The following is a 25,664-nucleotide window of genomic DNA, read 5'->3' as shown; positions in this document are numbered from 1 at the left end:
TGTACAAACTAAAGGTCAGGGGTGTGCAATAGTCAGCCTTTTCCTACATATATTTATGTGCTGCATTATACCAGTGGGAGATATAGATTGCTAAATGCATTTTTGTCTAGCTGTGTGAATCAGTTGCTTAACTTAATTGCATATGGAAACAGGTTTGATTTATTGCTGCATGGACTGCCAGTTTGTGTATGATCTGTACTTTGAACATTTGTTAAGTTTTCTACTTTGCAGTCCTTTAGAAATGAAGGTATTAACATACACTAGTATTGGCCTTTTTGGCAACACATTTGGGTTAACAGATGTTTAATATAAAAACCATATATTTCTGTGTAGTTTGTTTGCAAGAGAGATTTAAAATACTTAAGCTCTATGTCAGGGATTTATTTATTGCATAGTTTTTGCCATCATATTTCTATTTTATGAATTGACATAATATAGCTTGATAGAAATAAATTATACACTGCAAGTAACCTTTTCAACTCTTGTGCCAATAACATACAGTAGCAATCATGAGCAATTTGCATTGTTCCTGGCTGTGAGCTGTGCCTGCCATTCCTTCTGGATATAAAATGTGGGTAAAAGAGAAGTGAAGCTTTTCTGAGAGTAATTGGCTGCATTGTTTAACTGAATTCTGTCCAACATGGTCATCTTGTAGGCAAAGCTGCTGCTGCTACTGTTAGTGTAATTATAAACAAAGTCTCTTAAAACACTGCCATAATCCCAGTGGAAAGGCGCACTCAGCAGGAAGGAGTGAGCCTCCCTTCTGGCAGGCTGTTGGAAATGAGCACATTGCATCTGCTTCGAGCCAGATTGCACCATGCACTTTGAATGAATCTTGTTTTCAGTTCATGCTGCTTCTTAAGAAATTAAAATGCAGAATGGCGCACACACAGCAGCTGCTCAGAATGAAGTTGGGATACGAGGATGCGAAGGACCAGACTGTCTAACCCAACCCCATTTTTCACCATTAGTATAAAAATGGAGATATAGATGTAGTTTTAGAGCATCAGACATTGGGTGCTTTTAAATTGTTCAGGCCAGCATATCTTTTTTTGAAATTACTGTATATCCTTGGCTTGTAATCTTTTCAGTGTTATTTTTAATCAACTAAAATGAGGAAGTAGTTTTTCATCTACGTAACAGCCTAAAATTAGTCCTAAATTTCTTACAAAGCTATAACTAAAATTCCAGACACAGGTGATGCAACTTAATATTATTTCTTGGACTTAAATAGCAGTCAGTGCCCACAACCTTTGGAACAGATATTAAAATTGAATCATACAAATAAAGCAAATGTTGTCATTCAAACACCAGTTATTACTGCTCAACATTTTTTAAGACCTTGAGTTGGCTGAGAAATCAAACAACTATTGACCTTTTTCGAAACATTAAATTTTGAAAAAAAAAATCCTGAAAGCATTAGAACTAAAATGTGGAAGTAAATCCTAAATTTTTTCCAAGGCTAAAATCAAAATATTACTAAAATTTGGGAGCAAAGGACCAGACTAAAATTGAGACTAAATTTCTTTAAATCTACAATTTAAAACTTGATAGAGGTGAGACTGAAACACTTTCTAGGTCTAAAACAATACTCAATCTTATTTCTATGACACATCCATCTATTTTCAAATTGGTGGAGGACATAAGTTATTACCGTTTTCTTCCTTCCCAAAAAAAAAGTGCAGAAAATAATCCAAATAGTTTGTTACTGAGCACTTCAAACCACATAAATGCCACGTTGATTCCTAGAGTTCCCTGTTACTCAAACTCACTTGAATAAGTTGAGTTAATTCCAGCTAGGCCCAGAGATTAAGTGCTGTGCGTTGGAGTAACATTGGGAATATGTCAGTCGAACTGGTGTTCAGGCACTCCCAAATCTTGCCAGATGCTGGTCAGTTGCTTTGTTGGTCAAATTCATTTCCCTTGGTTGGACATTTGAGTCCAGTTTATTATGACTTGTTTTCTTTGAGTGGACATGGGTTGGTAGAACAATCTGACTTTTTTTGTATGTTGCACATTCATTTTCCCCGTATTTTCTTGAAAAGTTTTCCTATTATTTTTTGTAAATACACATGAGAATAGACATATTGTAGTTCTATATTTTACAGCAATAATGTAATTTAGAAAGTGATCATCCCATCAGTCTGAGCAGGGTTTCAACTTGGATAACTGAAATGAAAAAAGGTTTGCATGTATACAGCACCTTATCATATCTCAAATGCTACACATAGGATCAGCTTACTGTGACATGCAATGACTATTACACAGGCAAAGTATGGTAATTGTTGTTACACAAGAGTAGGGCTCATGGGATTGGGGGTAATATATTAGCATGGACTGAAGATTGGTTAACAGACACAAAACAGAGTAGGAATAAATGGGTCATTTTCGGGTTGGCAGTTTGTAACTAGTGGGGTGCTGCAAGGGTCAGTGCTTGAGCCTCAGCTGTTTACAATTTATATCAATGATTTAAATGAGGGGAACGAGTGTAATCTATCCAAGTTTGATGATACAAAGCTAGGTGGGAAAATAAGCTGTGAGGAGGACGCAAAGAGACTGCAAAGGGATATGTGAAATTATCCACTTCGGTGGGATGAATAGAAAAGCAGAATATTTTTTAAAAGGTGAGACACTAAGAAATGTTGGTATTCAGAGGGATTTGGGTGTCCTTGTACATGAATCACAAAGTTAACATGCAGGTTCAGCAAGCAATTAGGAAAGCAAATGGTATGTTGGCCTTTATTGTAAGTGGGTTAGAGTATAAGAGTAAGGAGGTCTTTCTGCTATTATATCGGGCTCTGGTGAGACCACACCTGGAGTACTGTGTACAGTTTTAGTCGCCTTACCTAAGGAAGGATATTCTTGCCTTAGAGGGGTTGCAACAAAGGTTTATTAGATTGATTCCTGGGATGAGAGGGTTGTCTTATGAGGAGAGATTGTGTAGAATGAGCCTATACTCTCTGGTGTTTAGAAGAATGAGAGGTGATCTCATTGAAATGTATAAAATTCTTAGAGGGCTTGATAGGGTAGATGCTGAAAGGCTGTTTTCCCTTGGCTGGAGAGTCTAGAACTAGGGGTTATAGTCTCAAGATAAGAGGTTGGCCTTTTAGGACTGAGAGGAGGAAAAATTTCTTCACTGAGGGTTGTGAATCTTTAGAATTCTCTACCCCAGAGGGCTGTGGATGCTCAGTCATTGAGTATATTTAAGATTGAGATCGATGGATTTTTGGACACTGAGAATCAAGGGATATGGGAATAGGGCGGGAAAGTGTCGTTGAGATAAAAGATCAGCCGTGATCTTATTGAATGGCGGAGCAGGCTCAAGGGGCCATATGGCCTATTGCTGCTCCTATTTCTTATGTTCTTATTAATCCAGTGTATTGTCTGATCCCCAAATGCTCTTTCTCATTTTAATTTAAAAAGTGCCATTTTTGTTTGTTTTTCATATAAGTAATAAAAGATTTTTAAATTGTACCTTTTTGTAGTTGTCAGTTTGTTGAACTTTTTTGTTGACCGATATTGGCAATGAATCTACACAGGTCTTTGTGGAGTATTTTATTTGTAGTAACTGGTTGTGCCTTCTGACTGGCCTAAATGATATCGATCTATACTAATACACTATACATTTCAAAAGGTAATGGATGCCTTGCCTAATTATCCTCAACATTCAGGTTTTCTGTGACTTTCTCTTTCCATTTGCCTTCATTTGTGTGAGGAGGCACTCAATTTTTGTTCATTGTTTTTTCCTTGGTCGTGTTGCCCATCATTTTTTCCCCAGTCTTGGGGAGGCGCTCAATTATATATCAATTTTTTTTTAGGCTTTATGCTATGCATCTGTTCCTCGGATATTTCATTGATCTAAAATTTATTAACACATGCGCTTTTAAATAACTTTCAGTATATATATTTTCAATATATACAAAAAGTAAAAGTTGCACCTGAGAGTGGATTTGTTTTAGGAGCATTATTATCTGGGACTGATGCACCCAGTTGGTACAGGGGCACCTTGAGAATTATGGGCCAAGGTGGCTGAACAAAGAACAAGCCTGGTAGTTGTGGGAGCAGCTGCCGGACTTTGCAGTGGGGACTGTGTCTATTCAGGGACTCTGTCTGCATCCAATTTAGGGGATACAGTAAGGTAGTGTGGTTATGTTGCTGGACTAGTAATCTGGAGGCCTAAACTAATAATCCAGAGAATTAGTTCAAATCCCATCCATGGCTGTATGAGAATTTGAATTCCGTTTTTAAAAAATCTGTAAATTAAAAACTGGTATCAGTAAAAGTGACCATCTAGCTGTCAGATTGTCGTAAAAACCTAACTGGTTCATTAATGTCCTTTTTAAAGAAGAAAACCTGCCATCCTTGCCTGGTCTGGTCGGTGGCTCTAGTCCCACACCAACATGGTTGACTTTTGACTTCCCTCTGAAGCGGTCTAACAAACAACTCAGCTGCATCAAACCATTTGCAGCGGTCAAAGACGACCCGCCGCTACCGTCTCAGCATCTAGGGATGGGCAATAAATGCCAGTGATGCCCAAGTCCCAAAAATGAATCGAAGGAAAAACAAAAAAATTTGGAGGAAACTCCATTCCAGTGGCATCCAAGAATAGGCCTCAGAGCAGCTGACCGCAAGTGGTGGGAGCAACGGTGGCTGACAATGGGCCAGATGCCGACGGAAGTAGACAGCAGTGCTGGGGAGAAAAAAAGCAATAAATAATAATTGCATTAATAGAATCATAGAAGTTCACAACATGGAAACGGGCCCTTCGGCCCAACATGTCCATGTCGCCCAGTTTATACCACTAAGCTAGTCCCAATTGCCTGCACTTGGCCCATATCCCTCTATACCCATCTTACCCATGTAACTATCCAAATGCTTTTTAAAAGACAAAATTGTACCCGCCTCTTCTACTGCCTCTGGCAGCTCGTTCCAGACACTCACCACCCTTTGAGTGAAAAAATTGTCCCAATGGACCCTTTTGTATCTCTCCCCTCTCACCTTAAATCTATGCCCCCTCGTCATAGACTCCCCTACCTTTGGGAAAAGATTTTGACTATCTACCTTATCTATGCCCCTCATTATTTTATAGACTTCTATAAGATCACCCCTAAACCTCCTACTCTCCAGGGAAAAAAGTCTCAGTCTATCCAACCTCTCCCGATAAGTCAAACCATCAAGTCCCGGTAGCATCCTAGTAAATCTTTTCTGCACTCTTTCTAGTTTAATAATATCCTTTCTATAATAGGGTGACCAGAACTGTACACAGTATTCCAAGTGTGGCCTTACTAATGTCTTGTACAACTTCAACAAGACATCCCAACTCCTGTATTCAATGTTCTGACCAATGAAACCATTGCTGAATGCCGCCTTCACCACCCTATCCACCTGTGACTCCACTTTTTCAAGGAGCTATGAACCTGTACTCCTAGATCTCTTTGTTCTATAACTCTCCCCAACGCTCTACCATTAACGGAGTAGGTCTTGGCCCGATTCGATCTACCAAAATGCATCACCTCACATTTATCTAAATTAAACTCCATCTGCCATTCATCGGCCCACTGGCCCAATTTATCAAGATCCCGTTGCAATCCTAGATAGCCTTCTTCACTGTCCACAATGCCACCAATCTTGGTGTCATCTGCAAACTTACTAACCATGCCTCCTAAATTCTCATCCAAATCATTAATATAAATAACAAATAACAGCGGACCCAGCACCGATCCCTGAGACACACCGCTGGTCACAGGCCTCCAGTTTGAAACCCAACCCTCTACAACCACCCTCTGTCTTCTGTCGTCAAGCCAATTTTGTATCCAATTGGCAACCTCACCTTGGATCCCGTGAGATTTAACCTTATGTAACAACCTACCATGCGGTACCTTGTCAAAGGCTTTGCTAAAGTCCATGTAGACCACGTCTACTGCACAGCCCTCATCTTCTTGGTTACCCCTTCAAAAAACTCAATCAAATTCGTGAGACATGATTTTCCTCTCTCAAAACCATGCTGACTGTTCCTAATCAGTCCCTGCCTCTCCAAATGCCTGTAGATCCTGTCTCTCAATACCCTCTAACAACTTACCCACTACAGATGTCAGGCTCACCGGTCTGTAGTTCCCAGGCTTTTCCCTGCCACCCTTAAACAAAGGCACAACATTTGCTACCCTCCAATCTTCAGGCACCTCACCTGTAGCTGTCGATGATTCAAATATCTCTGCTAGGGACCTGCAATTTTCTCCCTAACCTCCCATAACGTCCTGGGATACATTTCATCAGGTCCCGGAGATTTATCTACCTTGGTGCGCGTTAAGACTTCCAGCACCTCCCTCTCTGTAATATGTACACTCCTCAAGACATCACTATTTATTTCCCCAAGTTCCCTAACATCCATGCCTTTCTCAACCGTAAATACCGATGTGAAATATTCATTCAGGATCTCACCCATCTCTTGTGGTTCCGCCACGAGATGACCTTGTTGATCCTTAAGAGGCCCTACTCTCTCCCTAGTTACTCTTTTGCCCTTTATGTATTTGTAGAAGCTCTTTGGATTCTCCTTTGCCTTATCTGCCAAAGCAATCTCATGTCCCCATTTTGCCTTCCTGATTTCTCTCTTAACTCTACTCCGGCAATCTCTAATGTGGGCATAATTTATAATGGATAAACGTTAACACAATAGTGTGGCAAAAAAGTGATCGGTTATAAAGCTTTTTGTAGACTGGAAGTGTGTACAGAGCCAAGATTTTAAATAAATGTGTGTATATATCTAAATATGTATTTGTTCACTGTCAACCCAAGTATCAAAGGCGCTTATTAGTGTGACTGTTACCATGCTGTAAGATTGACTCAGTACCTGCTGAACGAGGCAGTTTTCTTTTTCACCATTATGTACCAAGGATGGATCGAAGTCTCTATAGATGCCATTTCGAAGGAGTTAATTTGAGTTAGGAAACCTAAAAGCCTGGGCTAGTTGGGTAGATGCATGCACTGAGGGCTAACTTTGATGTGCATTGCTTGTTGAAACATGCCTGGAGACATACTAACACTTATTCTGATTTAAGATGCAGCAGTTGGCTGCAGTGTGTCTAGAAAAGATTAATTTTCAGTTTGGGCAAATCATACTGCACAGGAGGCCACCATTTGGCCCATTGTGCCTGTGCTGGCTCTTTGAAAGAGCTGTCCAATTTAGTCCCACACCCCAGCTTTTTCCCTGTAAACGCTGCAAATTAGTCCTCTTCAAATACATGTCCAATTGCTTTTGAAAGTTCCTATGGAATTTGCTACCCCAACCTTTCAGGTAGTTTGCTCCAAATATTAACAACCCTCTGTGAAAAAATTTCTCCTCATTTCCGTTCTAGTTCTTTTGCCAATTATTTTAAATCGCTGACCTCTGGATACCAGACCACTTGCCAGAAGAAACAGTTTCTCCCTATTTGCTCTATTAAAACCCTTCCTTCAGTATTTTGAATACCTCCTGAAGGTCTCCCCTTCTCCTCAGCTCAGAGGAGGACAATCCCAGCTTCTCCAGTCTCTCCACATAACTGAAGTCCCTCATCCCTGGAACCATCCTGGTAAACCTCTTCTGTACACTCTCCGAGGCCTTGACATCCTTCCTAAAGTGTGGTGCACAGAATTGTACACAATACTCCAGCTGAAGCCTAACCAGTGATTTGTAAAGGTTTAGCATGACTTCCTTGTTGTATTCAGTGCCCCTATTTACAAAGCCAAGTATCCCATAAGCTTTCTTAACCACCTTATCAACTTGCCCTGCCACCTTCAAAGATTTGTGAATATGCACACCCAGGTCCTTCTGTTCTTGCACCCCCCTCAAAATAGTACCATTTAGATTATACTGCCTCTCCATGTTGTTCCTTCCAAAGTGTATCACTTCACACTTATCCGCATTAAATTGCCATGTGTCTGCCCATTTCACCAATCTGTCTCTGTCCTCCTGAAGTCTGCTGCTATCCTCCTCACTATTTACTACATTGCCAAGTTTTGTATCATCTGCAAACTTTGAAATTGTACTCCCTATACCCAAGTCCAGGTCATTTATAACAAGAAAAGCAATGGCCCTAATACTGATCCCTGGTGGACCCCACTGCATACTTCAGTCAGAAAAACATCCATTCACCGCTACTCTTTGCCGCCTATCCCGTAGCCAATTACGTACCTAAGTTACCACCATGCTCTAATCCCATGTGCTTCTATTTTCCGAATAAGTCTGTTGTGTGGTACTTTATCAAATGAAAGTCCGTGTATAAAACATCTACTGCACTACCTTCATCATCCCTCTCTGATACTTCATCAAAGAACTCAATCGGGTTAGTCAGACATGATTTGCCTTTAACAAATCCGTGCTAGCTGTCCCTTGTTAAACGATGCCTCTCCAAGTGAGAATTAATTTTGTCCTTGACAATGGTCTCTAGTAGTTTTCCTACCAGTGACGTTAGACTGACTGACCTATAGTTATCAGGTTTATCCTTCTCCCCTTTTTTGAATAGGGGTGTAGCATTTGCAGTCCTCTGGCACCACTCCCATATCCAAGGAGGATTGAAAGATTGTGGTTGGAGCTTCTCCTATCTCCACCCTTGCTTCCTTCAGCAACCTAGGATGCATCCCATCTGGCAAAGAAAGAACTGAAGGCTTTGCAGCATCAATTAAAGACAGCCCGTTAAGTGACAGATGCAGGTGCTCACACATCTGTTGTCCTATAATGGCATTCTTTGCTCCATATTTTGGGTTTCCTGAATGACATTAAGACTGACGTGATAGCCAATCTCTCCAAGGGTCTGAAAGTCATGGTTAAAAGAAAGACAGCAGACATTTATGTAGTTTTCCCCCATTGGTATGCAGTTAGGTCTAATTTATTCGACCCTTTCTCCGATCCCCACCAACAAGCTTTCCTCCAGTAAAGTCTTTGGTAAGGAAATAAAAGGCTCCCAATGGTTTAAAAGCTGAGATTGCCCTACTGCCCCATTAGTCCTGTCTTCTATCGCCACAATGTAGGGGATCAGTTGATTTCTTTATTCCTCAGTGAGCTTAAATTGCAATGAACCAGGAGGATAATCCTTCCATTAGGCAGCTAAATGTAATTAGCAAAGTGAAACATTAGCACTACGTAGTATTGTTTTGTAAGCTATAAACAGTTTTGAGTTTAGAAGTAAAAGGACTTAATCTAGAATGCAGCAAAACTTTCTTGAACTATTTATTTTACAGAAGGCAGACTATTTGATCACTTTATACTGCTTTCTTGTCCTTAACCTGGCCTTCTGAAATGTATTTTTAAAAATCAATGTAAAGCAGTTTCAGGGTTAACTGCGAGCTCTGATAATCCTGCGGAGCTCCATGTTGCAATAATTTATTTTTGGTGTTTTGCAGAAAAGGCTGCTGCAAATGAAGATGCTGTGCAGAAGGCTGATGTGTCCTCTACAGGTCAAGGTGTCATTGACAAGGATGCACTCGGACCAATGATGCTTGAGGTCAGTTTAGAACTAAGAACTACAAATTTCAGTTTCATTTTTATATTTTAGATGATCTGACAGTTAAATATAAAGATCTAGAATTTCCTCAAAAGTGTAACCAGTAGGTTACGCCAAGTTAATACTGAGATTTATGCCGATCTTGCAACTTGCACCATATCCTAAGAATCTCATTAGCATATGCTGGAACATAAAAATCAGCATAAACAATTGGGGCACAAGGAAAGTGTGGAACTTGCACTATTTTCCATCTTTAAATCTTTCCTTATGTATGAAAATTAAGGTTTAAAGTAGTCAAACCATTCTTTTTTATGTACATTAGGTATTGTATATTTAAGAAAATGCAATCATGGAATCATTTTAGTTTTTAATGTAATTCATACTGATGCAATAAAATGCATTCAAAGATACAGAAAATATAGTATAGGTCACTGAGGAGAATTTTTTTAAAAAAGCTTTAAAAATCGCTACAAATCACCCGAAAAAGATTTTAGGTCCTGCTGCACCAAAAATTTTGTATGTAAAATTGCACTTGTTCAGACTTGGCATAAATGCAGGAAACTCATCTTCTGGTCTTTTGTATGGGCACAGAGCTATGTTAATGAGCGGCGGAGTGTTTCGGCGGAAGTTTTATTGAATCAGCACAAAAGATCAAGGAACTCGGTTGTAGCATAAAAATGGGTGTAAGTGACTACACTGAAAACGGTCGTCATAGTTGTGCAAATTTTCAGGAATTTCCGGCCCAAATGAGATTCCATTGTCCACAACTATATGTAAAATGTGTCAAAAAATTTAAATATGTTTCCCTCAATGTTCTAGTGGTTAAAGGCACTACTGCAGCATACATGTAGGTTTGAGGACAATTTTTTTCACCGAGGGTGATGGGGGTCTGGAACTCAGCCTGAAAGGGTGGTAGAGGCAGAAGCCCTCATCACATTTAAAAAGTACCTGGATATGCTCCTGAAGTGCCGTAACCTAGAAGGCTATGGACCAAATGCTGGAAAGTGGGATGAGGCTGGGTGGCTCGTTTTTGGCTGGCGCGGATACAATGGGCCGAATGGACTCCTTCTGTGCTGTAAATTTTCTATGATTCCATGTAGCAATGAGCCATACAGAACAGAAGTTCTCAACTTTGATTCCTGGTTTTGCTGATTAAACTGATCTTACCCAGGACAACAGTTGAGCGCTGCAGTAGACCTCAACGTACCTGGGTTGAAGTATGTAAAATTTAGCCAGGGTTCCTGTTTCTAATCACTGTTCAGTGACCTCTGCTGGAAAAGTGCATTTGCTTGGAGGTTGGGTGAGGATGGGATCTGGTTCAGCTGTGATGACCTCTAGTCAAATAGTTTTGTGACGGCGGGGGGGGGGGGGGGTGCCTGAAGACAATGGCTTCCTAATATTTAATTGGAGGAAATTTTTGCTCATCCAATTATGGATGTTGGACAAACAGTGTGACAAATGAGAGCCAGTGGAGGGGTCGAGAGAAGTGGAGGTGAGGTAGAACTCTGTGCCATTAGTGTACATGTGGAATCTGATGTATTTTTGGATAATGTCACTGAGGGGCAGCATGTAGATGAGAAAAAGGAGGGGGCCAAAGCTAGATCCTTGGGGGACTTGAGGTAACGGTGCGGGAGCAGGAAGAGAAGCCATTGCAGGAGATTCTCTGGCTACAACTGGATAGATAGGAATGGACCCAGCCAAGGGCAGTCCTATTCAGCTGGACAACAGAAGAGAGGCGTTGGAGGAGGTTGGTGTGGTCAGTCATGTCAAAGGCTGCATACAGGTTGAGAAGGATGGGGAGGAATAAAGAAATTTATTATAATTTGAGATCTTTTCTCCTCATGAAAAATTAACATTTTTTTCTTAGCAATTTTCACTCCTCCCCAAAGGCTCATTGTTGGAGTATGGTTCCATAGTCAGAAATTGCCCTCTGGTATCTTGCCCAAATGGCCACTATCCCTTTGTGTACTTGATGAATTTTGCAGACCATTTGACTACAGGGACATTACATCTAAACGCAATCTTGTACTTCTGCAATATCGACACATGTAAATCTAGCAATGAAGAAAGGGAACCATGGTATTTATTCCCCACTATAACCCAGCTAACTCTTAGGTTGGAGACTGAACCTGGGACCTTCCTAGCCTATATGGCTCAGCTAGCCATTGCATAGCCATCAAGGAACTTGGTTTGGGAGTGCATGTAGTTTAAATAGTACACTTAATATGTCAACATGAAATACGTAACTTAAGGATCACCCTGATAGCTTTCTCACAAATAATGTTTTCGCATTATCAGGTTTTCATCAGTCAAATCTAAATTGATATTTCATACCTTCCTACTTTTTACCTGGTGTTAATTCATCCATTCGTCCATCTGTAATAATTCTTTTCTACATTTTGAGATAAAGTTTAATTGTAATTTAGTGCAAGTTCTAAAATAGTGCAAAGCATGCAGTAAACACATACCATATGAATAGGGATATACTTGAGTATTTCTAATTCTCTAATAACCGTATATATTCCATTTTGGTTTGATTTTATTTGCTCTTGCATAGCCAGTCGCTGCCCTTCAGCTTATGGTGGTATTTTAACCTAAATAACGGAACATTCAGTTGTTTGTTAAAATGGCTTTGCAAATACTGCAGCTGATCTCTAATTTGGCATATTATAGTTGCTAAAGTTAAGTAATGCCAGATGCATTTTTTCTCTAATTAGTAGCTAATTCAACGTTACTGTGCATTAATAAGTACTCATCAACCAGATTAGAATACTTTTGGAGACTAAGATCAGCCAAAGGAAAAGTGCTTATCGGTTAGACCTCATCGAGAATAGTGTGTCTCGTTTTGGTCATCTCAAATGGTGGATGATAGAGGCCCTGGTAACGTTCAGAGGTGGACCCCTAGATTGATAACTACTTTAAAGGCCCTTAGTTACCATGATAGGCTTATAGGGTTTGGTCTTTTTACTCTAGAAAAGAGCAGAGGTTGGGGCGATTTGATTCAGGTCTTTAAAGTAATGATGGGACTATAGTGTTTGAGTTAGAGGTTAGTGAGAACTAGGGGACAAGCGTATAAGTTATATAAGCATAGAACTAGGTAAGATATCAGGCGGTTTTTGCTTTTTGCAGAGTGCCATCGATCTTTGGAACAAGTTGCTGGCTCAGGCAATGAGTGTGCATTAGCTGCAAGCTTTCAAAAGGGAGCTAGATGAGTTCCTAGCTGTGACTGACATCACAGCGTAAAAAAGGTAGGTAGGGTATTGGGCAATGTGTCTCATGGCTAATGTGATCTCCACTAACTCATTTTAATCACCTTTGGGTGTTGGAAAGGAATCTCTCAGGTTTTTCCCCCTCCTCAATTGGCCTCTTTTTTTCTGGGTTGTTTTGCCTTTCCCAGGGCATTACGTGCCTGGTGGTGGGTGGGAGACATTGGGGATCATGATGCTTAGTTGCATCATGATGATATAAGACAGACTCGATGGACCAGCTGGTTTTTTGCTGTGTATCATTTTCACAGGTTTTTATATTTACTTTGGAAGACCATAAAGATACAGGTGAAATAATTTATTATAAAGCTTTTGGGCAGTAAGTGCGAACTGGAATTTCCCCATTGTAGTTTTTCCCCCACTTTCTCTTCACTCTTTTAAGGTGTTGACTCCGTGCTGAGGAAAGGCTCTATGGGCACCGGTACCTTTCAGTGCCTTGCTCAAGTGACCATTTTTCATATGGGAGCCTAGACCATGCGTGTCAACAGAGCATCCAACAATGGAGGAGAGCACAACTGAGCCCAACCCAGCTCTGTGTCCATGCGTGTACTTCGAGGAGGAGTCAATAAATAGTGTTCAGAAGTTGGAACCCAGCCTGAGTCCCCCACAAGCAATGTGGGCACTGAGGCTAATTGTAGCGGTCCTATGACTATGCCAGTCCTATTGCTCAAGCTTAGGTCATCTAATGCAGTAGAGACTGGAGATTGAACCTGACATCTTCCTGGTCTGTATGGCTCAACTACTGACTGCTTTAACCAGCTGAGTCATCAAGGAGTTCCCTGCCCATTCTCCTCAGTGTGTCTTATCTCCCCCCGCCCCCCCCCCCCCCCCCCCCCCCCCCCGCAATCAAGCAAGGTTTTTAAATTAGATTTTTGGCCTGTAATTGCCCATTTAATTACCAAGAGTTGCACTGTTTTTTTGGTTGCCTAGTGCACCCACTAATAATCCCAACCATTATAACTTAATGTGACCACATCCCCATTTTGTGCTTGCTATTGATGCGATTAGCAATTTTTAATTGAGAATTGTTTTTATCCAGGTGATGAATACTTTTGACATTAAAATAAAGAAATAAATTAGAACTACTGGTAACTGGGTAGTAGCTAAAAGCTAGTGATAGTCCTACCAAATGGGGAAATTCGTTCCAACAGACACTTAATTAAAAAAAACTAGTGCACAGTGAAAGGACTGCCATTTGAGTTGTGAAATTATGGTTTTCAATGTAAAATAGTCAGTTATGTAATAGTTAGAAACACTATAGCACAGAGCAGGGATGGAGAGCGGTTTGAGACGGGCTCCTCTATATTCCTAGTCTGAGCAGTGCATTGTGAGGAGATTCGTAATGAACGCTGTGACATCTGCCAGGAAGAATGAGGGGAATCAAAAGGGCGCATCATGTATGGGCAGTCTGTGACACTGGCTGCATTGACATTGATGTTGGCTTGAGAGCAGTCTGTGAATTCACCCACGCAGTTGCTGAGGTGTCAAGAGGTGGATGAAGAAGGGAATAACATTACAGAAGCAAGGAAGAAACCTATGCTTCCTCCCCAAAAAAAGTGATTCAAAAACAAAAATGTATATGCACAGCTGGTGATGGTTATAATTTTGCAATTTTGAACTGAGTGCCACTAATATTTGTCAGCAAACCTCCTCTTTCCTAGTGAACTCCAGCAGAATGATGTATCATCTGATTATGGCTAGGAGAATGCACTAACTAGTGACTTTAAAAATTGTATTCACATTGTAGTGTTTATTCTTTACAGGCCTTGGATGGATTCTTTTTTGTGGTCAATCTTGAAGGGCACATAGTGTTTGTATCTGAGAATGTGACCCAGTACCTGAAATACAACCAGGAAGAGCTTATAAACTCCAGTGTATACAGCATACTACATGTTGGTGACCATGCAGAGTTTGTGAGAAACCTTTTGCCCAAGTCTCTTGGTAAGAATTTATTTTGATACTGTAAAGTGTATCCAGTTAATACTTGAGTGTTTCAGTTTCTGGGTAAACTAATGAGCCCAATTTTAAATGGAACCCATCCAGTGTAAACGGGGCGGTAAAGGCCCGAAAATGGCATCTGATCACTTGGTGCTCCATTTCCACTGGTGCTCTGGCTGCTGCCATCTTATAAGGGGCCTTCCAAAGGGCAGCCCTGAGCGCCTGTCTGTAGCGGTAGCCCTTTTAATATGCAAGTCAGGGTCCTATGACATGAGTGCTCCTCTGGGTACCACAAGAATATCGTGGGCTGCTGTGATCCACCCCCATTTGCCAGCCAGCTCACTATTTGAATTGGCCAGAATTCCTCCACTGTCCAACTGGCAAGCTGCAACAGGTGCCCATTTGGAGTGTGCAGCTTGCCGGAGCCATGCTGGTGAAGCCTGAGCCTCAAAATGACTGGTCCAAAGGGTGGGCAGCTGGCGTGCTCTGCCATTCATCTGCCCAAAGGTCAAAATCTACCCTGATGTGGTTTGGGTCATTTAACGGTCAATAACGTGGATCCAAAATTCCAAATATTATTTATGTTTTACACTTCAGTTATATTAAAAAGGTTGTGCCTCAGAACAAAATATCCAAATTAAATATATTCAAAATGGTTAAATTTATTCAAATAATACTACAAAATAGGTGGCTTGTAGATTCCATATTGCTTGTTATATTATGTGAAGTAAGAAACTTGCAGAACATTCTTTGCACGTGAAATTTTGTACATATTAGTGTGCTGGAAAGTCGATTAGGTGCTATACTAAAATGAATAAACAGTGTCACATGCTATGAAACATTTCAACAGTAAATCTTAAGTAAAACAAAGATTAAACATTTTTATTTTTTTGCAGTATTACAAATTATTTTTCCCATTTCAAATTGAACTGTTTGTGTAAATCATTAAAAATTTCTAGTAAATGGGGTGCCTTGGTCCAATGAAACTCCAAGACGAAACAGCCACACTTTTAACTGTCGTATGTTGGTTAAACCACCTGGTGAGACTGATGAGGAAGGACATGATAACCAGGAAGCACATCAGAAATATGAAACTATGCAGTGTTTTGCTGTATCTCAACCAAAGTCCATAAAAGAAGAAGGGGAAGGTAAGATTTCATGGAATTACATTGACATTACAGGAACCCACAGTCAGCTTTAGAATCTCTTAACTTATAACTTATTTAAAAATGCTTAATGTTTCTTAAAAACTCTAGATCCCAAGTTTTGCCTTCCATGCTAGTGTGGACAAGTAGGTCACAGATTGTACCTATCGTTCTTGTATGGCAAGTACGTGCTGCCAAATGGAAACACCGTGTAGAAATCGGGTGTTTCCCCACAGGAAAGAAAATCAGACTTGCATGCCACCTAATGGCTGAATCACAACTCACGTTTGTGGTAGCATGGGGCCAGTCTGCCTGCTTGCCCTCTGGGCATGCACTGGTACATAACAAGGGACGCCTTTGAGATGGAAACATTTTTAACTAGTCAAAATTGCTACATCAACATAATTTTTGCAAGCCTTGGAACTAAAATGTTTTAAATGCACTTCATTAATATTTTAAAAAGTAGAATGTTCCTTTTTATGCCAGTAATTGCAAAAGAGATGATTTATTGAAATTTTCCCTCATTTTGTTTCACCTTATGTAATAATATTTGCTCAACTCTGTTAAATATCTAACAGCTCAATATGAAAGCTGATGTATGATCCAATAATAAACAGCATGAAGATCCATTGTAGAAGCAGTGTAACTGCCTTACATCAAATCCTATTAAACATTTGTACATAATTAAAATTAGACATCCGTTTGGTATTTTGATCTAGATTACCTTCACAGCATTTTTACCAAGAAGAAAAAAATTACAGAAGTTTAAATACTAGACAGAAAAAAAGTTCTCATTTACTTCAATCATATTTAGTCCTACCAGGAATGTATAATTTAGTGTACAACCTCATTCCAAAACAATGATGTTAAGTTATAGGGTTTGTTTTCCTCCATAATAAAACCTGCAAAATGTCAGTATTCCATGCAGAAGGAACACTTAAAATAGATTTATTGCAATAAGATGGAACAACATTTTTTACTACGTTATTGGTGTTTAATAGTTTTGCCTGTATAAGAATTTTAACTGAATTCATCCTATTTGGCAGTCACTGAATGATTTACTTATGTTAAGCTAGGACAGGCAGGACACCACCATCTTGCCTTTAATCATATAAGAGCTTTGTCTAAAGCTACAACATATGTAAGCACAGGATATGCAAGTTTTTAGTTCTGGAAGAAACTTGTAATTACCAAAATTTCCTCTTATAAATTAGTTTGGCATAATTTAGTGATATATTTAAATCTAATTCTACATTTCAGAAAAATAGTACTTTTGCTTTGCCTGGGTGAACAGTGTTAAGCAGGTTGGTGCCGGGAGGAGCGAAGAATAGTATAGGTGTAAAATCCTTCCCAAATTATAATCAATAGTTTTCAATTCAAATTGAAATATCAAATGACCTCTAATTTTAATTCTGGCCTTTACAACATGTGGAGTGGATATTCATTATCATACTGATCAATCAAGTCAATTTGATTTAATTTCTTAATGCATTATAAAAAGCCTGCCATCCCTCAAAAATGCTGCAAAAAAATTTTGATATGACAACATAGTGTTCACAAAAATAATGCCAATTAAGCTGCACAGATGAGAATTCCAAAATCAACTTTAATGTATCTGTATGTATCTAAAATACATAGCAGGTCTACCAGTGGCTGTAAAGAGAAGGGATTCTAGCAGATTGGCAAGGGCAATTAGGGATGGGCAATAAATGCTGGCCTTGCCAGCAACGCCTGCATTCCATGAACGAATTAAAAAAATATATATTTTCAGTTTTTAATTTCAGAATACTTCAGATATAGTTATGAAGAGAAATCTATTGTCTAATAAAGCTAAAATTAGAATACCTAATGCATTAAAAATACATTTTATCTACAGTGGAGTACCTATTATCACCTCCAAATTTGAGTTATTTAAAATGTGATAGTGGCAGTTAAGCTAGTAAAATGTAAAGATTTCAATTATCAGTTTTAATCATTATTTTCATTTTCAATATCTTGAAATAATTTAATACAACAAATGGACATGTAGAATAATAGATACTTAGTGAACAGTACAATTTGCTGCTTTTTTAGTACCAATAAACAACAATTTGCATTTCTACAGTACCCCTTATGCAGGGGCACGTCTCGGTGCTTTACTTAAAAAGTGCAAAACAGTGGATGCCAAGCAGGAGGGGAAAGTTTAAAAATAAGAGTAGGTTGGGAAATGAAAGGCACAACAGAATAAAAGGGTTTTATGGAATTTTTTTGAAAGCAGAGAGGGTGGAGAGAATTGAACAGAGGGCATGAGTGTAGTGGCTAAATGAGGGCCCATCAATAGTGGAGTGAAGACGTGAAAAACAGTAAGAAACTTGGTGTTAGAGGAGGGATTATGCAGGAATTTGAAAATGAGGACAAAAATTTAAGTCCGCTCACTGGGGCATGGGAACCGTTGGAGCTTGGAGAAGGTGGGCAGTGGGCATGCAGGTGAGGATGTGGGTTGCAGAATTTAAATGAGTTGAAACTTGTGAAGAGATGTGGAAAGGAGGCAGGTTAGGAGAGCCTTTCGCCTATAGGAGCTGGGTTCAAATCCAGCCCAGACTGTTGGAATAAAGGTGTCATTTGTCTATTGGCTGTGAAGGTCCTATTTGAGATAAATTTGGGCAGCTTTAATCCATTTCCTATAGTACAGAATTTCCCCTAATTTCAGACTAATTGGCAATCTCAAACCATGGGATGGTTGGTATGGGAAATGGAAATAAATATCTCACTGGTGCAGTACTGATGCTCTTCTGAGGTTACAGCTGAACTATGTTCAGGCAAATTAGAGTGAGTTTTACTTAGCATCTGGGTGTGTCTGACACAGAAAAACTTCCCCAGTGCTTACTTCCCTCACTTTAAGCCAAGAATTTCTTAAAATAAATAAATTCATATCTTTCTAATAAACTTGTAGACCTATCATAGCTGCAACTCATGCCATTTGAAGTGTTTTCCAATAGCTCTGTTTTTCCAAATGGCCCCAGAAAAAGGAGGCCAATTATTTCAAATACTATTCTGCAAAACATATCTATGGTTGTCTCTAGACTTCACCTTTCCAATGCTCCCCTGGCTGGCCCCCCATCTTCCACCCACCATAAAGTTGAGCTCATTCAAAACTCTGCTGCCCGTATCCTAACTCTCACCAAGTCCTGTTCAACTATCACCCCTGTGCTCGTTGACCTACTTTGGCTCCTGGTCTGGGAACGCCTTGATTTTAAAATTCTCATCCTTGTTTTCAAATCCTTTCATGGCCTCGCTCCTCCCTATTTCTGTAACCTCCTTCAACCCTCCGAGATCTCTGCCCTCCTCCAATTCTTGCCTCTTGCACATCCCCAATTTTAATTGCTCCACCATTGGTGGCTGTGTCTTCTGCTGCCGAGACCCTAAGCTTTGGAATTACCCCCCCTAAACCGCTCTGCCTCTCTACCCCTCTCCTTTTAAGAACATAAGAAATAGGAGCAGGAGTAGGCCACACAGCCCCTCGAGCCTGCCCAGCCATTCAATAAGATCATGGCTGATCTTCGATCTCCACTCCACTTTCCCGCCTGATCCCCCATATCCCTTGATTCCTTTAGAGTCTAAAAATCTCTTGATTTCAGCCTTGAATATACTCAACAATTGAGCATCAACAGCCCTCTGCGTTAGAGAATTCCAAAGATTCACAGCCCTCTGGGTGAAGAAATTCCTCCTCATCTCCGTCCCAAATAGCCAATCCTTATCCTGAGACTATGCCCCCTAGTTCAAGACACTCCAGCCAGGGGAAACAGCCTCTCATCTACCCTGTCAAGCCCTCTAAGAATTTTATACATTTCAATACTCTGTCCAACAGTATCGCTACTGTTAAGGGGTGTTAAACTACTCCCACTAGTGTTTTCTGCCCTTGTTGTTCCTTATCTCTATCCATACTGATTCTACTTCCTGATCTTCTGAGCCAAGATCCTTTCTCACTACTGTCCTTATGTCATCCTTTATTATCAGGGCTACCTCCCCCTCTCTTTTTCCATTTTGTTTGTCTTTTTGAAACGCCAAGTACCCTGGAATATTTAGTTCCCAACCTTGGTCACCTTGCAACCACGTCTCTGTAATAGCTATTAGATCAAACGTTCCTTAAAACCTACCTCTTTGACCAAGCTTTTGGTCACTTGTCCTAATATCTCCTTATGTGGTTCAGTGTCAAATTTTGTTGGATAATTGCTCCTGAGAAGTGCCTTGGGACATTTTACGACGTTAAAGATGCTATATAAATGCATGTTGTTGTCAGTTCACCAATAATTTCTTCCCAATTTTTGTAAAAACTGGCAAAGATGCCAGAGTTTTGGCTGCCACTACTGATGTCTGTGAACTAAGATGAGAGGCATTTATGATCATCTTGGATGTTGATTCCAGATGTTCCATCCAATGCCAGAATATCTGATCATTGAATCATACAGGGCATCTGCTTTGAAGAATGTGAATAAGGCCATACCCAAGGGATCAAGTTGAATACAGCCCCGAGCACGCCACAATTCAGGATGACTACTGTACTCCAATTGCCTTTAAATTATATAACATTGGCAGAGTGAGGGATACGATGGAATTTGGGTAATATGTGAATCGCAAACTAGTAATTGCTATAGGAGAAATTGTACAGGTTACAATATAGTTTGTACGCTATACTCTATGTGTGTGTGTGTGTGTGTGTGTGTGTGTGTGTGTGTGAGTGATATATTACAATACAAAGTTTTTTTTAAAAATTAAATCTTTTTTCTTTCCTCTTTCAGATTTGCAGTCCTGTTTGATCTGTGTTGCAAGGAGAGTTCCTGTAAAGGAGAGACCACAATTTTCCAGTACTGAAAGCTTTACTACAAGACATGATTTAACAGGTAAAACAACAAGACTACATTTTTAATTTGAGATTTTGCTGTTCTTGAAGATTTGACATGAGATTTGTGTTTTTTCAATTTCCCCCCCCCCCCCCACCCCCCAAAAAAAAACTAGGCAAACTAATATCTCTAGATATAAACTCATTACGAGCATCGATGAAACCAGGCTGGGAAGACTTAGTGCGAAGGTGTATTCAAAGATTTCACCTGCAAAATGACAAAGAGATTGCATTTGCTAAGAGGCATCATCACGAAGGTGAGGACTTTTCTAGATACAGAGCTATACAAAAGGAAATAAGTAACTTACATGGATACAGTACAAAGAAAAAAAAACCTGCAAATCTAAAATAAAAGCAGAAAATTCTGGAAATACACAGCAGCTCCATCAGCATTTGAAAAGCAAAAAGACAGATTAACACTGGGCATAGATTTACACCATAACCGTTCTGATGAAGCGCCTACATCCGTAGTATTCAATTTCCACTTGTTGAAGGACTCGCTGTATATTACCAGCGTCTTCTGTTTTTTTTCTCACCTAGATATAGTACTTTGTAAAATGGAATATGCATGTTTTCTTTTGCCAGTTTTCCCCCTTCCCTCCTCTCCTGAAATTATTGCCATTCTAGCTGAAATTACATAAATTAGCACAGACTCAGGATTGAACCTGGAACCGTCCAGGCTTGTATTGCTCATTTACTCACTAGCTAAACTCTAAGCCATCAAGAGAGCCAACATGCATGTGTTTTTGTGATATATAATTTCTGGGAAAAGTTTAAAAAAGAGAATTTCTGTGACTGCTATATAGTTGTACAAAAACCTTGCATTTTTGTCAAAAGATAATTTACAGTTTAACAGTTCAATTTGGATGCTGCAGAGATAATTGAGACTGTGAGGATGTGAACATTTATAGAGACTGTAGACTAGAAAACTCCCATATTTGATCCCTGATTTGTGCTAAATTAGCTGATCTAAGCCAGGGCAGTGGTGGGAGGGCGACAGTTTGCCTCGATTTTTACCCGGACTAGAGAGGAGAAATTCCTGTTTCCGGTCTAGTGGCAGCTGCTGGAAAGTGTGCATGTGTAGATGTCAAGTGAAGTTGGGCTTAATCTGTTGACATTCATAAAGAATGGTCACTTGAGTGAGATACCCGTGGAACGGTATCCCGGCGTGAGTCAACACTTTCATGAGAGAAAACAAGGGAAATATTTTTTTTTTAATTAGTATATCTGATATTTAGACCATTTAGGACAAATTATGTGCCACTTACTTTTTCCCCTCAACTTCTCTGAATTTAGTGTTGAGGCAAGGCCAGGCTCTGAGTCCTGTGTATCGGTTTTCTTTATCTGATGGCACCATGGTTGCTGCACAAACCAGGAGCAGGCTTATGCGCACTCCAAATACCAACGAGCCTCAATTTATCATGTCACTGCATGTTGTTCAAAGGTAAGCATAAAGCCTCCTTCATGTTGATTTAAACTAACTAAGAAATTCAAGCACTTCATAAGCAGAGTTGTTCAATGCATGAATACATTTTACAACTTTATTGAAGTTTTTTAATGCCATTTGTGGTTGGGGGTTGTATATGCCACAAACCATTCAGTGCTTTGAAGCAAAAAGTGAAATTTGCAACTTAAAATTTGTTGAGGCTTCAAATTAGAATGCGACATTAGTACCAGAAAGATACAACATGATGTCTCTGACTCTTAGCTGTGATGTGTCTGTCACAATTTTGGCGTTTTACACCGGCTACTTTTTTGGGTTCAATATCAACAGTCACACCGGTATGTGGACCTGGCATTCCCTATGATACGGAGTGTATCTTCTACTCAATATCTAGTTAAACTGGAGCATGACCCAGAGATAGTAACGTAGAACCTCTGGTGCGTATGCTAGCTACCGTAATGTTGCACGTGCTACCACGTGTATTCTCAATTTACAAAAGGCAGACTGAGAAGCACTCTGTTGAGATGAGGCACAACTGAAAATCAACAAACTAGTTTATTTTACTTAAAATATATGAACAAACAGAATATACTTTTCAGTGAAATTGGACAACTTCCTATGCTCCTCATTTCATGGAAAAAGTACAAAGATGCAATCTTACTGACATTCGACACATAGGCTTGCTTTCAAGCTAAGTTGTTCTGAAGCTAGCTGTTTCTAACTTTCTGTTATAAGTTTCTCCTGCTCATTCGCTCATCTGTGTTTGCAAGAGAAAGGGGCATCATCTTAAGACTGTGAAGACGGGGGTTCAGCTCACCAAGGATTCTAAATTGGACTCCCCTCCCCTCTTGGAACTGTGAGAAAACAACATCTCATTGTTCAATTAACCCAGAAAGACTGGCTGTTGACATTGAGTGAAAACAATCTTTGCTGATATCCTAGGATGCGTGTCAGTGACTGGATCTTTCAACTGCCCATTGTTTCAAAGCTACAGAAACTTGTATAAATGATCAGTTTTGATGCGATCATGTCTCAGTAGCTATCTCCTCTCAGGGTAGTTAATTAATGTTTTGAATTGTTGTGGCAACTAGGCTGGTTGAGTCAAAATGCTAAATTTAAAACTACAGAAATATAACTTTTTAAAAAAAAATCCAGTTCAGGTAATATAATTCAAAACCAAAACATTACATTCTGACTCTGATGGTTTGGATCTTTTGCACAACCCAACACAAGTATGTTAACTTTGAAATACATTTCTGTCAAAAAAAAGTTGTGATAACTATAAATTTTGTTCTCTTACAGTCTGATGCCGCCTTGTGATGTGATACATTCTAGCATCTTGGTTTAAATTATGTAAATCTGAAACAGCCTGGTATTGTTTCAGTCAAACTGTGTAAACTACAATTTTGAAAATACGAACCCTTCCCTTGAAAATAAATCACATTTTAGTTGTATGTGTTTCATATTTTCATTTCAGTTATATTATTTGTATATTTTGTTTAAAACTGCAGAGAGCAAAATGTTTGTGGAATGAATCAGGAAACAACTGGACAAGGAATGGTAAAGCCAATGAATCCAAATTCCAGTAGCCCAGCCATGGCGGGTGTTTCTGCTGCAACAACCAGTCAAGAGATGACAGTGAACAGCAATACGAGCTTTGCTATGAATGGCCGGAAGGAGCCAGGGAATAGGTTTGTTACAGGTGGAATAAACCATGTATCAGCCATGCAAGCAGCCACTCCTCAGGGTAGTAACTATGCACTCAAAATGAACAGCCCATCACGAAGTAGCCCTGGTGTAAATGCAGGGCAGCAGAACTCCATGCTTTCTCCTAGGCATCGTGGCAGTCCTGGGATGGTTGGAAGCCCTCGAATCTCAGCTAATCAGTTTTCTCCTGTAGGAAACTTGCATTCTCCAGTGGGGGTTTGTAGCAGCACAGGGAATAGCCATAGCTACTCCAGCAGCTCCCTTAATGCACTTCAAGCCCTTAGTGAAGGTCATGGGGTATCTCATGGGGCATCACCTGAACTAAAAATGGTGACTTCACAAAATTCTCCTGGAAGCATCAATTCCTCGCTGGTTAAAAAAGGGAGCATGGACTCCAAAGATTCTTTTGGATTGTTCGGTGAGCAAGTTCAAACAGAGAATGCAGCTGGACAGTCGGAAAGTGGACTTTCTGGAGAGCAGATAGATAGTAATGAAAGTAATTTAAATCCATTTGGTGGTGGCGAAAGGACTGATGGGCAAGGCAGAGGGCATGATGGCAAAGGCCATACCAAACTTTTACAATTGCTGATCACTAAATCTGATCAAATTGAAACATCCCCTTTGCCAAGTACCACTGGGGATTCTGTTAAGGACTCTACAGGAAATTCATCAGGACTACTGTCTACTTCAGCAGTGACGTCATCCGCAACCAACACCTCTTCATCACATGGGCCCTCGCTGAAAGAAAAACATAAAATTTTGCACAGACTTCTGCAGGACAGCACTTCTCCTGTAGACTTGGCAAAGCTGACAGCAGAGGCCACGGGTAAAGAACCCAACCAGGACATGAGCAGTTCAATTCCTGGTGCAGATGTAACTGTTAAACAGGAGCAAATGAGCCCCAAGAAGAAAGAAAATGCACTACTTCGTTACTTACTGGATAAGGATGACACAAGTATGCATGATATTAAGCCGAAACTAGAACGGATGGATAGTAAGTTGGATCCCTGCATGAGCACTAAAACAGCCATAAAGTCTGAGAAGGAGATTAAGTTTGAGCCATCTGAACAGGTGAGTGTGGTCATTTATACACTTTAATATTAAAATTTGATAAATTCTTTGTAATCTTGGGTTTCTTGCTAAAGCTGTATGCTCCCACTGGTGAAATCTCAGAATAATTGGATAATACTTACGTTAAAATGGGAGGTTCTCTGAACTATTAATTTGTGCTACGTGCAGTCAAGCCTAGTGTCTCTTAATTGCAGTCAGGAGATTAGAAACAGAGATTGGTTCTGTGACTGTGATTGTTGGGGGCAGAACCAAGTTTTTTTACACAAAGGATGATCAGCATATGGAATAGACTTCCAAGATGAATAGTGGAGCCAACAAGCCTGGCATTTTTTAAGAAAAAAAATCGATGCAAAAATGGGGAAACTTCAGGATCTTTCTGGATGGATGAATTTAGATGGACCAAATGGCCCCCATCATCCATTTATTTTCTTGTGATTCTAATTAGTTGCCCCAACGGAGATGAGCTAACTTGGCACCCCTTGGGAATTAAATCTGGGGCCTTCTGGCCTTAGTGCCATACTAGGCAGCACTTTTACCTATTAGGCCATGTAAGGAACTTTAAAGTAAATAATAACTGATGAATTTTGTTTGGCATGGTAGGACAAATTTACCTCATGGCTATAGTGGCCGCTCAAGTGCGGGTCACAATTCTATTTGCACCTTCTCCTGTAACCATGTTTTAGTAGCTTTTAAGGCTGAATTGGTCTATATTTTATGCACATGTTGCATTAACCAACT

General features: G+C 39.9%; 1 protein-coding gene across 9 annotated transcripts in view; it reads left to right on the top strand.

Annotated features, from left to right (window-relative positions):
* Positions 1-25,664, top strand: part of ncoa2 (nuclear receptor coactivator 2) — a 280,623-nt gene that overhangs the window by 178,250 nt on the left and 76,709 nt on the right. For all 9 annotated transcript variants that reach the window (XM_067980345.1, XM_067980351.1, XM_067980354.1 and 6 more), the window contains 7 exons: positions 9,376-9,476; positions 14,506-14,683; positions 15,640-15,828; positions 20,604-20,705; positions 20,821-20,961; positions 22,001-22,148; positions 23,660-24,926. In XM_067980345.1, coding sequence (XP_067836446.1) covers positions 9,376-9,476; positions 14,506-14,683; positions 15,640-15,828; positions 20,604-20,705; positions 20,821-20,961; positions 22,001-22,148; positions 23,660-24,926 — 2,126 coding nt within the window. The remainder of the gene's footprint in view (positions 1-9,375; positions 9,477-14,505; positions 14,684-15,639; positions 15,829-20,603; positions 20,706-20,820; positions 20,962-22,000; positions 22,149-23,659; positions 24,927-25,664) is intronic.

Source organism: Heptranchias perlo, chromosome 3 (genome assembly GCF_035084215.1).
Source record: "Heptranchias perlo isolate sHepPer1 chromosome 3, sHepPer1.hap1, whole genome shotgun sequence".
In the NCBI taxonomy this organism is placed as follows: Eukaryota; Metazoa; Chordata; class Chondrichthyes; order Hexanchiformes; family Hexanchidae; genus Heptranchias; species Heptranchias perlo.
The sequence above is the reverse complement of the archived record's forward strand: the minus strand, read 5'-3'. Positions and strand labels throughout refer to the sequence as shown.